Genomic DNA, 13,113 nt, shown 5'->3' with positions numbered 1-13,113 from the left:
CCTGACGTATGTTAAAGTTGTCTCCTAATATACCACAGAGTTGTCTCCTCCAGTCGTATATTAAAATTGTCTCCTAATATATCACAGAGTTGTCTCCTCCTGTCGTATATTAAAATTGTCTCCTAATATATCACAGAGTTGTCTCACAGAGTTGTCCCCTCCTGTCGTATATCAAAATTGTCTCCTAATATATCACAGAGTTGTCTCCTCCTGTCGTATATTAAAATTGTCTCCTAATATATCACAGAGTTGTCTCACAGAGTTGTCCCCTCCTGTCGTATATTAAAATTGTCTCCTAATATATCACAGAGTTGTCTCCTCCTGTCGTATGTTAAAGTTGTCTCCTAATATATCACAGAGTTGTCCCCTCCTGTCGTATCTTAAATTTGTCTTCTAAAATATCACAGATTGTTGCTGGTGTATATATTGCCGATGGTATTTTTGTTAAAAAAAAATTTCATGACTAAAAAGTGTTGAATATATATCGGATTTTAGTGTATAATGGTGTTTCTGCCAATCTTATTGAAATGAATCATATAGAATTTTATCCCATTATTAATATATAGCTTATTTCTCTCATTCACCCCTGAGAATTATTTCTCTTATTCACCCCTGAGAATTATTTCTCTCATTCACCCCTGAGAATTATTTCTCTCATTCACCCCTGAGAATTATTTCTCCCATTCACCCCTGAGAATTATTTCTCCCATTCACCCCTGAGAATTATTTCTCTCATTCACCCCTGAGAATTATTTCTCTCATTCACCCCTGAGAATTATTTCTCTCATTCACCCCTGAGAATTATTTCTCTCATTCACCCCTGAGAATTATTTCTCTCATTCACCCCTGAGAATTATTTCTCTCATTCACCCCTGAGAATTATTTCTCTCATTCACCCCTGAGAATTATTTCTCTCATTCACCCCTGAGAATTATTTCTCTCATTCACCCCTGAGAATTATTTCTCTCATTCACCCCTGAGAATTATTTCTCTCATTCACCCCTGAGAATTCATTTTGAACTACTCCATCCTTTGAATTAGAAGAGTTCAAATGTGTTTCTGGGGGTGAAGAAGTAAAGTATGTAAATATGTAGGCCATGGTGACTTTTGTAAACAGAACTGTTCAAACAGCCCTTGATATTATTTATAGTCTTGTAATCATTTGTAGACACATAAAGAAAATTTTGTCTTCAGAAAATCCATTTGTGTTTTAATTTGATTTCAGGTGGCCTTTTCCAAAGCTTTGGGTCGCAGTATGACCAATATAAAATACTACCAGAAGGTTAAAACAAGGGCTGTATCAAATCATCATGGAGCATCGTCGACAGCCGAGTCTGATTCTTCACAGTTCGACTGGAACATAAACTTCCAATGTCCAACCAGTCAGTGAGCAGATTAACTACCAGAGTGTAATTCTTCACAGAAAAAGCAAACTTTCAGGCAACAAGTGTGTGTGCATATATTGACTGCCACAATTTGATTCTTCACAGCTAAAAAACTGGAACATAAACTTTCAACCTCCATCAACAGCAGGATCTGAGAATAGATAATAACAAATTTCGCAAAAGTAAATTATTGCAGCAATAAAATCCAGTTGAACAACAAATCCTTTAACATGACAACAGTAGCTAGCTACAACTCTAGAGACTTAATCAGAATCATAGAGCAAGCAACAGATTTGTCTATTGTAATATCATCAAAATCCAGTTTCTCTAGTGTCAATCATGAAGCAAATAAATTGTGGAATAATGAATTACCGCCATGTTCTTTGAAGGAGGCCAGTATTTGAGATACAGAATGTGTTAAGTCTGTGTGTAATCAGAGGTACTGTTAAAGTCATATGGTCTGTGACATGCTGTATTTTTTTGGCATAGTAAAAGTATTTAAAGTGTTCCACATATTTTTCTCGCCTCTTTAAGTTTCGATACTTACCGACTTTTGTAAAGTTTGTATTCGTAAAGTTATTAAACAATTTAATTAAAATATTGATTTTTAACATACACATTTAAGATAGCTCATAAGCCTCCAAACTGTTCCGATCTATTCTAGTCTATACAGGTATTGCCCATGTTGACTACATGATACAACTAGGGAGGTTCCGAATTAAACGGGTATTGCCGATGTTTGTCACGTGATGCAACTCGGTTTTCTGATATTTCCTGAAATTTTGATCATGACTAAGGTCGATTTTTCGGCGAAATCGTTCAAAGTTTGAAGAAAGCATGAAACTTTGCATATGGCTTCTTTGGGACATAAGGTTTCAGGAAAAAAATGGACCCCAATTAATCACGGCCCCTGTTGGCCGCCACATTGGTTTTCAAAATGGCCGCTAGACCCAAACTTTAAACGTCTACTTCCATATAATTGATACATAGGAACATTCTGGTAGTGTTAAACTTCACGTAGAAGTACCACCATTTTTAATTTCAAAAACTTTGCGAGCTGTATCTTTATATACAAAGCATATAATTGGCTAAGTTAACTTTAAGCAAATATAGAGAGAGTACTTATATTTTTGTAGTGTTTGATACATAAATAATTTGATTTTTAATTTAATATTCAACATAACCGCCATTTTGAAATCCAAGATGGCCATTTAAATCAAAGTTGTTTCCGTTTTTTACTCTGATAGTGACCGAGTTATATTGGAATAAATTCCTGGATTGAACTTTACATGCGCAATCGAAGGATGATCTTTCAGTGGCTTTATTGACTCCTCAACTAGAATATTTTCAATTTCGCAAGTCAACATCGATTGACCAAATCACTGCCCATTTGCAGATATTACCTGATTCATTCCTTTCAAATTCCTCCTTACAGTAAAACTCGTATGGATATGGCAAGTCATCTATAACCACTTCAGAACATCTAGGCGCATTTCACCTTATGGTGTCTGAGAACAAATCCACCTTATTTCTTGTGTGTATGTATGCATTCCTTCTTCAGGTCATACTAACGTCTGTCATCCCTATTTGTGGTAAGAAAATTGATAAAATTATTTTCTTTTAGTGGCCAGGGCTTCTTTTTTTTCTCTTTTCAAAATGTCTGCCAATTTACTTAGCACTTTCTCAAGACAACAGCTATACTTTTTTTAATGAGCTGGGGTAGTAGAACGCACAAGAGTTCCTTGTGGCACAGTCATCAGCTTGCATTATCGGTCCCACATTTTGTCATAGGCAAGGCTCCAGATGGCCAATATCTGACTAAGTTAGTTTTCTGTCCAGATGGCCAATATCTGACTAAGTTAGTTTGCTGTCTATGTGGTCCCAATATTGCTTATACTCTCTATCATCTCCATTGTTTGCACTAAGTTTGAAGGCTTAATGTTCTTCTATTCCAAATCGCTGGAATTTATTTTCGCCCAGTCCTTGGTGCCGTATGCATGTTTTACTAAAGGTGGCTATGTGATTTAGGTGGATTTATTTTGCATATACTGCACCGCTAGCATAGCACTTGATCTCTGTTCTTAATTCAACAACATCATCTGTCTTGCCATCGCCATCTTCATCTCCTGAGATTGGGAATTCTACGCCATAGAGGAACCTATAACTATCTTCGCAAGGACATGTTTGATAGACGTACCACAAGCACGCTTTGGCGGCAAAACCTTGCTATGAACTAACCCGAAGTTCTTCCTAATGTGAGGTCTTCTGATGTTGTTGGAGTCGTTCAGGATTACATCGAACCAATTTCCAAGACATTTTATCTGATATTAACAATAAAATCCACTGAATCCACATCAAACTTCCTGGGATGCAGTTGACGGCTGATCATGGTTCCATGAAGCCTCCTTTGGAAGACAAATTCCAAATGATATCCTTGCATTTAGTACTTCTGTCTGCAGCTCTGATATTGAAATGAATCTCCATCCCACAAAGTTTCTCTCCGATGACTGCCTCAGTGATTTCGTTTAGATATCTTTCTGATAATTTCCTTGCCGTGGTCAGGAAAAGATGTGTAATATCATCTATATACATTAAATTGTTGCAGCCATAACTGTTTGAAGCCTTGAATGCTTTCTTGCTTTAGCAGAAATATATTCGTTAGCCGTCATGAATATTTCCATTTTTCTGGCAAATAATATTTTACACTCCACATTAAAAAATGAGATGGTCCTCAATTGTTTTTTTTTTTAATGACGGAAATGACAGATGACATTACTGAGTCTCTACAGTATCTTTTATATGGTTTTGGCAAATCTTTAATTTGTAGACCGTGCAATGTATATACCAATAGGTTATTGTGCTGATGCAGTGAAGATCTCCTTCAGGAAAGGTTATTTCCAATTACATGCTATAGACGATTTCACAGAGCACTATGTGATTTTTCTCTAATTGAATATGAACTTAAATTTTGTGTTAAAAAGTCTCTGTCAATGCCTCTTTTTAGAGTTAGAGCATTTACACTAAGTTCTTGTCTGAATGTTCTTTTCAGAATTACCAATATTGCTGTCGTGTAAAATTTGATTCTAGAACTGTAGTTATCTTTAAGGTATGAAAATGGATGTGAAACATGAATGTTTTTTCAAGCTGCTGTACATTGAAAGAGTTAATAGTCCGATACCTGTCCGAAAGAATGAAATGTTTACAAATTTACTAATAGCTGAAGTGAAAATCAACAACGGTGTGTATATGAGGACATCGTCGGGGATCATAAACGACCCGCTGTATGAAAATTAACGTTTGCATTTGATTCCTCTATTCAGATTGGTTCAGAGAATAGTAATAAGTGTAATATTTACAGAAGTTTATACCTTTTGGGACTCAAGTTTTTAAGTAATGTTTCACAAATTATCAGCCATTTCAGTTTGTTTATGTACCTTTAATCTAATGCTGCCAAACAACCTTGAATTTCAGATTGGCAGTCATTTTGAATATTAAATTAGAATTGAATTATTTTGTATCAAACGAGAAAAAATGGAAAAACTCACTGTATTTGCAGATATTTTATTTGCTTAAAGTCAGCTTAGCCAATCATTATATAATTATTATTTTACATAGATATAGGTACATGTAGTAAATTTGGGGGCCATCTTGGAATGCAAAATGATGGTCTTTCTACATTGCTACTACCAGAATGATCCTAAGTATCAATAAAAATAAATATCAATAATATGGATGTAGACACTTAAGATTATTAATTTTATTTTTTGCTCAATTACTTACAGAGTGAAATTTGGAAACAACTTTAATTTAAACAGCCATCTTGGATTTCAAAATGGCAGTGATTTTGAAATTAAAATAAGAATCAAACTATTTATGTAATAAACGCTACAAAAATATAAATACTCTCAGGTGTTTATTTGCTTTAAGTCAGATAGGTCATTTAGATTGGTTGCATTATATACAGATATAGCCCGCAAAGTTGGCGGTCATCTTGAAATACAATATAGCGTCCTTCTACTTGACATTTAACATTACCAGAATGTTCCTTGGTATCAATGATATGGGTGTAGATGTTTAAAGTATGGGTCTAGCCGTTAACTTTGAAAACCAATATGGTAGCCAACAGAGGCCATGATTTTTTGGGGTCCATTTTTTTCCTGAAACCTTATGTCCAAAAGAAGCCATTTGCAAAGTTTCATGCTTTCTTCAAACTTTGAACGATTTTCATGCTTAGCCGATCCACAAATTCACACATTGTATGTTTTATGACAGTTTGTGATGGTGGAAATTACAAGAAATACAACTTTAAAGATGCTCCACTGCTGACTTAGCAGCAACAATATACTCATCATTTGAACTATAATTGATATTAACTCAACATATGTAAATGTACGTCTAATTAACACAAAAAATAATATAAAATAACTTGTTTTGTTTTTATGGAATTATATCACGATTGCCTTGAAAGTTGGTAAAAATTGCTTTTTGTGTGTTTTTAGATGTACTTCGTATTTTCAATAGATCACAACTAGAGTTATTATCAAGATAATCATTATATTTTTGTAATTAGTGACCTTTCGGTAAGTAAATTCATGGTTTGTAGATTTTTTTCACTGTATGTAAAATTCAATGATACAATTTCCGTCAAGTTAAAAATGTAGGATGATACAAATTCCGTTGAAGTACAATACAATTTCCGTCCATGTCTTTAGATATCCCATTTACATCAATGAAGACATTTGTAGCTTATATATCTGTATTTCTTATTCCAATCGTTTTATTTTGTGGTGACAAAGCTAATTATATCTGTTTTGTTCATAAGAACACCATCTCAGGTTCAGTTTTCTTGTTTTGAAGGGAATAAAGACAAAATTCCTAACAAGCACTTGCTACAGCTCCTCTCGTTTCCTCCACAGCCATGATGAAGCCATTTCTGTCTCCCGGCACACACATACGGTCAACTTCTTCCTCTCTGCTCAGGTGGCACCAATGATTCGCATCTCCACTGGAATGCATCATACCTTCCATCTTCCATTCTCTTTGCTGACAGTCTGCTACTAGATCCAGATATTTGGCTCCCTTACTTTCATACGCGTTTTTCCCACTCCACCAAGATAACCTGTTTGGAAGACCATATGACAATACCTGGTCTTTGATTTGTCGTTGTTATCTCTGGTGGAAACTGCATTCGGCATTCTAGATTTGTTCGCAAAGTAGCCCACTTCGTAATCTGCTCTCCTGTTCGGACAAATGTGAAAAATTTCATACCCTTTTGCCCTTCTCTGGCTTTTTCCAGTTCTTCTCTAATGTATTTGCAAGGACAGATATAACCTTGTTGTGACGCCATGTATATCGTCCATCCGCCAACGTAACTGAGCTTGAAGACAAGATGTGCTCTACATTTGCTAGTTTGTCCAAGGGCTTGCAATTGGGTTCCTCTTATATCCCATGTTACGAAGTTTGTTGGTGAGGGCAAAACATCATATACTGACTTCAGCTTGAACTGCAGAATCTGCGCATCCATAGACCACATATCGCTCCATGTTAACTTCTTTTGACGAGTAACTTCCGAATTTAACCAACTGCCCTGCTGCGTCAAGCTTGTTGCCCGGACTGTTCTTGTGTGTTCCTCCATCTGGCGGACTTCCTTCTGTACAAGCTGTCTCTTCTCATCCGTAGCTGTTCCCCATCTTGCTCTAGTTGTTACACCAAGTGCTTGCCTGCCCACTGCCACACTTCACACGATGTCACCATGCTGTCCCTTAACATTAGTAGCTATCTGACTTTGGTGACCTTGTAATCCTTTGTTAGTGATATCAGGGGAAGTTGTAATTTTTTTCTGAACTACAAGCCGACTGCCGTCATTTTCATTTCGTACGCTAGTAGAGGCCAAAGGATTCGAGGTAGCACGCCGTGTTGATAAATCCAGGGCTTTGTAGACCGATTCTTTCTATTGTTTCCATCCACTTCTTCAGCTGTTTCGTTTCACTCACGTTCTTGGTGTCACTCAATGAGCCGTTGTAGTATTGATTTACCAAGGCATTTCAATGGCTTCATGGACACGGTTGGAATAGTGTCTTCATCTATCTCAAATGTATGTTGGTAACCTTCCCTTTCTTCGATACCATGCTCCACCTAGCTTCGACTGCCGTCTTTGTGCTTACCGGCATGTCGTCCATGAAAGCTCTTACTGGGGTTGTCGAATACCTGCTTTCATCCATGGCCCTCTACTCATTTTTTCCACAGATTTAACCAATCAGGTTCATAGGCGTAGAGAATAAAATCACTGACACAGTGCATTCAGTAACTATTCCAGCTACTAGACACTGCAAGGTGGTTGTGTAATTCAGCACTGTAAACTTTATCTGAAGTCTGTCAAAGTACTCCTTAAGCAGATGGCTTATCTTCTTTGGCACATGGTACCTCTACAGCGTGAACCATACACATTTTCCAGGTTTATCCACATAACAGCCAGATCCTCTTTCCTTTCCTTGGCCTCTCTGATGATCTGTGTTAGAACACTGTGTTAAATGCATCCTGACACACCTGGTACTCCTCCTTCCTTCATAGCAATGTCTATTATTTCCATTGGTCAGCATATAAAAATACTGTTCATTGACTTTTAATTTAAAAGGTATAGACCATTTAAGTGCATTTTTCGCAGTAAAATATAAGGTGAACATAATATACTTCACTCCAGTGAAAATATCAATTGTTGTTTTCACTCGCTTTTCACCAATATGAATGCAGCATTGGCAGTGAAAATGTCATTTTGATTGCTACGTCATTAGTTTATAGTTAATAATTGAAAAAAGTAAATAACTTTTAAAATTCAATGACGGAATAAACTTTGGCCAAACTAGAAGTGATGTTTTTTTGTAGATGAGAGCGAGAAAAAAAATGTACATTTTTGTAATAAATAGAATATTCCTTGTTTCTTGATGAATACCAATAATAATTTATCTAGTGAGGATGTTTATTGTGCTTCGCATACATACTTTATGTACATTTTCCCGATAAAACGGTAATAAAACTTTTTATTTCTTAATTGATGATGAACGGCAATTGTATCATGTTTCAATCAGTAGGTAACGAAAATTGTATCAGTAGTGAACGGAAAATGTATTATTGTTCCAAATACTTTATTCCGATCAAAGCAAACTGCCATAAAATTTCTTTTTCGCCGGCTTTGATCTGTCATTATGATCAAATGATCATATCCTTATATTGTTTGGTTAACAAAATACTTTTGAGAACTCTTTTATGTTTCCAAAACGTAATTTCAACTAATTGACATATTTCCTATACAAATATGCATTTAACTGGAGTTAATATATTCACACTCGCCAAAAATAAAATAATAAAGTGTTCGAAATAGTGATGTTGTGACATACCGCAATAATCGAAGCATATTACACAATAGTAATATTTCTACATGTAATTAAAGTCACATATGTCTCACATTTTGCTCTGACGGAATTTGTAGCAACCATTTTACTCTGACGGAATTGAAATATCGTTGTACCACTCTGACGGTTTTAAAAAACCGATGTACCACGATTACCCCCGTGTTAAATGAATGTCTGAAAATAGAAATATTTTTGCCTTCAATGGACAGATTTTTTGTAACATGTTTGTAGTTTTGTTAGTTGTGCAGTCCTACACTACCTCTATTTAAGGAATAGCTTTTTGTTTTGTTGAGGTTATGAGGGTATAATGATAATGGAGCACATGTAAATTATGTAACCCCGGCGAAGCAGTTACAGTTTTTTCACGTAAATTAATATAATTTATTCTCACTACAGTTGCATATTTTTTACTAAAGTACCCATATTTTTCTCTCTCCCATCATCATCAACGAATTCAATGAACAACTGATTGGAATCGTGTCAATCATTTGTTCCCACCAAAAGTTGGGTCATGACCCCACATTGCTATGCCAGCGACTATTTCCATAACAATAGAATTGTCGCATGTGTTCTACTATCATTATACACTGATAATGATAATACTAGAAAGCATGGTTATTGAGTCCGTGTCAGTGCAAACTGTAAATATAAGATTGTGATATCCCCACTCCACACAGCCCCCTAACTTGAACCCATGTGATACGACTGCTCCAATATTTGTCTCAGTGTCAACTTTCTGACGATTTTCCCATCTGTAATACATGTACCTAATTGAAGAATGTAAAACACATCGTTATCAAAAATATAATGCTTAAGATGTTATGACATACATATATATATATATTGGATGTTACATCAATCTTATCAAAAAAACATATGCAGTGTACCAAGGTATGTTACTTAGGAATACACTGTATTTTATGTCCCATGTGCCACACAATAAGGGGCTTATTAATATAATGGCTTCGCCATTCTGATTTATTGGTATATATATCTTTATATTATTCCTTTTTGTGTATCTTCCTCTTTTAATTTTGAATCAAAGATCTGAAATGGACTCTACACAGTCTGCCATAGGGTGAAAGCATATCATGGAAAAGTTTTGTTCTATCGTTATTTATTAGATAAGAATTCAATTTGGTATGTGGGGTGATAGTATATAACAGCTGGTACTGCATTTAGAAAAGAATACTAATCATAAAACAAGTTTCAGGAGCTGAAATGTGAGGTTTGTCTGTAAACCATTTTTAGATTCATCTTTTGTTTTGAAAAGCCTGCATTCTGATCTTCCACAGTTAGTTCCCTTTATTTTCCTTTAGTACTGAGATATCTCTGATAGATCTTACATTATTGACATAAGGGAAAAAAAATGTCTGTTTAGGGCTACCCGACCGACCCTAATTTTTTACCCCTGACCCTATTTTTTTTTTTTTTTCACACTTTTCTATGAAAAAAAATTAAAAGTCGGGATTTCGATCTCTGGTTTCGGCCATTATTTTAGAGTGAAAGACACTAAAAATAAATCCCACTGACCTACCGACCCTATTTTTGTTGCCAGTGTAACCCTAAACAGACATTATTTTTGTTTGGCCTTAGGTTCAACTTCATTTGTAGTTTTGAAATGTAAATTGTAAGTTTTACGTATTTTTCAATGTATATTTTCTTGTTTTTCAGAGTATGTTTTCCAAGGGTTTGTCGCATAGAGTGAGGAATATCAAATACCAGGCAAGAAAGCGAACTCTCCCCTGATATTCTGCACAGGTATCAGTAAGGTCAGAGTAGAACAAAGTTGCCTGTGTGAAGATGTGAACAAATTGCGTAGGGTACTATCACCACCGATAAATCGTATATTTCATCAGTTATAAAAACAAGAACAGGCAAGGATATGTATACATATATGTACCCAGCCTTCTATATATATATACATTCTTTCCAGTTAAAAAAAGACACCATTATTTGTCTTGAAGCCTACAATATTGCAGCTAGAACATTATATGGATTTTGTATGTTAATGTCTTTAAACATCAATAGATATATTATGTTAGTAACTGAAGGTTAATGATGTACCATTACATTTTGTACTTGTATTTGAACTCATTTACCCCATGCACTTACTAAGAACGTAGGTAGTTCAATTAAAAAGTCTTTATTTTTGTATTATATGTATATTATGACCCACGTTTGTTGTTATCCTGTTAAAGTTTTTTGTTCTGATGTGATTTTATCAACTTTGAAAAATCCGAATGGGATAAATAATAAACAAGAACAAGCATTTTTTGTTTAATCTTACAGGATTTAGATGTTTTACTTGCTTAATTTTGGCTTTATGTTCAATTATCCACAAGACTGATTAATATATATTTAAAAAAAAAAATTAAGTCCAAAACGTTTTACTGTATGATAGTGGCGAAATAGGAAACAGAAAAAGAAAAAATAATGAAAATAGCAATACATTGATGGTAAACTTTTGTTAAATGTTCAATTATTTTCATCATTTCATTTTTTTTATCCAAATGGGTAAATGTTAAAGATATGAAAAGAAAAATCCATTTATGGATACTTATTAACAGATACCAGCATTACATATTGCACTAAATCTTATTAGGCCAAATAAAAAAATATACATTACTTCCTTCTGGTAACACCCTTTACAGAAATGAAGGGTTGGTAGGAAGGGATTGGTTTTTTTTGGTCATTAAGAAATACTAATACTGTATTCACCTTATCATGCGTTTAATTTGATATATTATAAAATTGTAGGTGACTGTTGTTTCCGGATGTACTCTCGCCGGTGAAATGATCCCTGCACAAGTAATTAATATATCAAGTAAAAACCAACACATGCCACCCAAATTTCATATTTCCATCGGACCGTGATGCTATACTGAATAAATATTGTTACATTTATAGTGTAGGTTGGGACAAATTTTAGCGCTGTACTTGAATTAGCGCTATGACTTGAGCGTGAAAGGCGTTAAAATTTGAATACCGCTGAAATTTGTACACGTACAGTCAACATACGTCAAGTGCAGGCTATCTGCCGATGTGGGCTATCTATTAATTGCATAACCAGATTTGAATAAAATGGGGGCTATACAGTATTCTGGATTTCAAAATGTATTGAAGAAAGCATGAAAATGAAAATTGATAGCTAAAGTACTGTTTTCTTTTTAAATAAAAAAGAAATACAAAGCTAAACATCTTTCAGCCAAATATACATTTAATAAACTGATATAGTTTTACAAATATGTTTTGAAGTCTCTTAGGCATCAAATATATGGGCAAATAGATCCTGTATTCAGTATATAGGTCTCGAATCACCATCCATCTCCATAGGTAAATCGATATATAGCCCGCAGGCAATCTGCCGGTGCGGGCTATCTGGAAATTATTTTACAAATCATCAAAAATGCCCGATTTTTTATCCGGCAGGCTATATGCCGGTGCGGGTAATACACAGGAAATTATGGCACAGGTATATCATTTTCTTTTTGTGACAATGTTGACTTATGAATTGAGTGTGAACGTATGGATGTACAATGTATATATGATAATACCTGTATTTGTTCTTGGTTATTTATTAGTACCAGCAGCTGTTGGTCATAGTTCAGAATAAACTTGGAAAGAAAATAAAAATAAACTGTTTGATTAATGTTGTGTGTCCTTTGTTGCTACCGTATTTGACAGTCCCAGACCAAATAAACACCCAGAGCACTTCAAAAGCAGAGAATATTGAGAGAGCACTTAATTGCTCCAAATTAATTAGACCTTTCATAAAATTATTAAAAGTAATCCACAAAATAAAGAAACTATGGTTTTCATGTTGACACAATGTATTTAATGGATTTAAAACTAGATTTAAAGGTATGTGAACTTAAATGAGGCCTTGGAAACATGGTGAGGAGTGCTTATAGGGAGGGGGAGCACTTGTTGATTCAAATACGGTATGCTGTTTAAGATAGTAACATAAAAATATTATTTCTTATTGAAATGAGAAGTTTCTGTAGTATATTGCTTGCACTTACTACTAAGAAACAAAGAATTGCTGATTGTTGAAGGGAGATCATCACAGAAGTACTGTGTACTGAACACTGACAGAAGTTGATTTTTATGTAAAAAGAATTAGAAAAAAAAAGATGTGCCCATTGCCAGCAACTGATCAATTTAATTTTTCAAGCACAATCAGCATCAATCACGAATATTAGGTATTTTTTAATACAAAGCAGACATTATTGATAAAGCACACTGCATGTTTGATCATCTTTGATCCAAAGAATACTGGAGTTTATTAAGAAATTTTCTCATGCAATCATTACTGT

At 34.7% G+C, this 13,113-nt stretch overlaps 1 protein-coding gene across 3 annotated transcripts in view; it reads left to right on the top strand.

Annotated features, from left to right (window-relative positions):
• The window catches only part of LOC138320965 (uncharacterized), a 53,095-nt gene extending 40,656 nt beyond the window's left edge, over window positions 1–12,439 (top strand). Inside the window, exon 5 of one of the 3 annotated variants that reach the window (XM_069264309.1) lies at window positions 10,469–12,439. In XM_069264309.1, coding sequence (XP_069120410.1) covers window positions 10,469–10,543 — 75 coding nt within the window. In that variant the 3' untranslated portion in view covers window positions 10,544–12,439. Of the gene's footprint in view, window positions 1–1,225; window positions 1,900–10,468 lie in introns of those variants that run through there. The other 2 variants (XM_069264299.1, XM_069264308.1) reach the window with 2 other exon arrangements.
• Window positions 12,440–13,113: the final 674 nt, after the last annotated feature.

This window comes from Argopecten irradians, chromosome 4 (assembly GCF_041381155.1).
Source record: "Argopecten irradians isolate NY chromosome 4, Ai_NY, whole genome shotgun sequence".
Taxonomy (NCBI): domain Eukaryota; kingdom Metazoa; phylum Mollusca; class Bivalvia; order Pectinida; family Pectinidae; genus Argopecten; species Argopecten irradians.
Note: the sequence above shows the minus strand (reverse complement) of the source record. Positions and strands in the feature narration are given on the sequence as shown.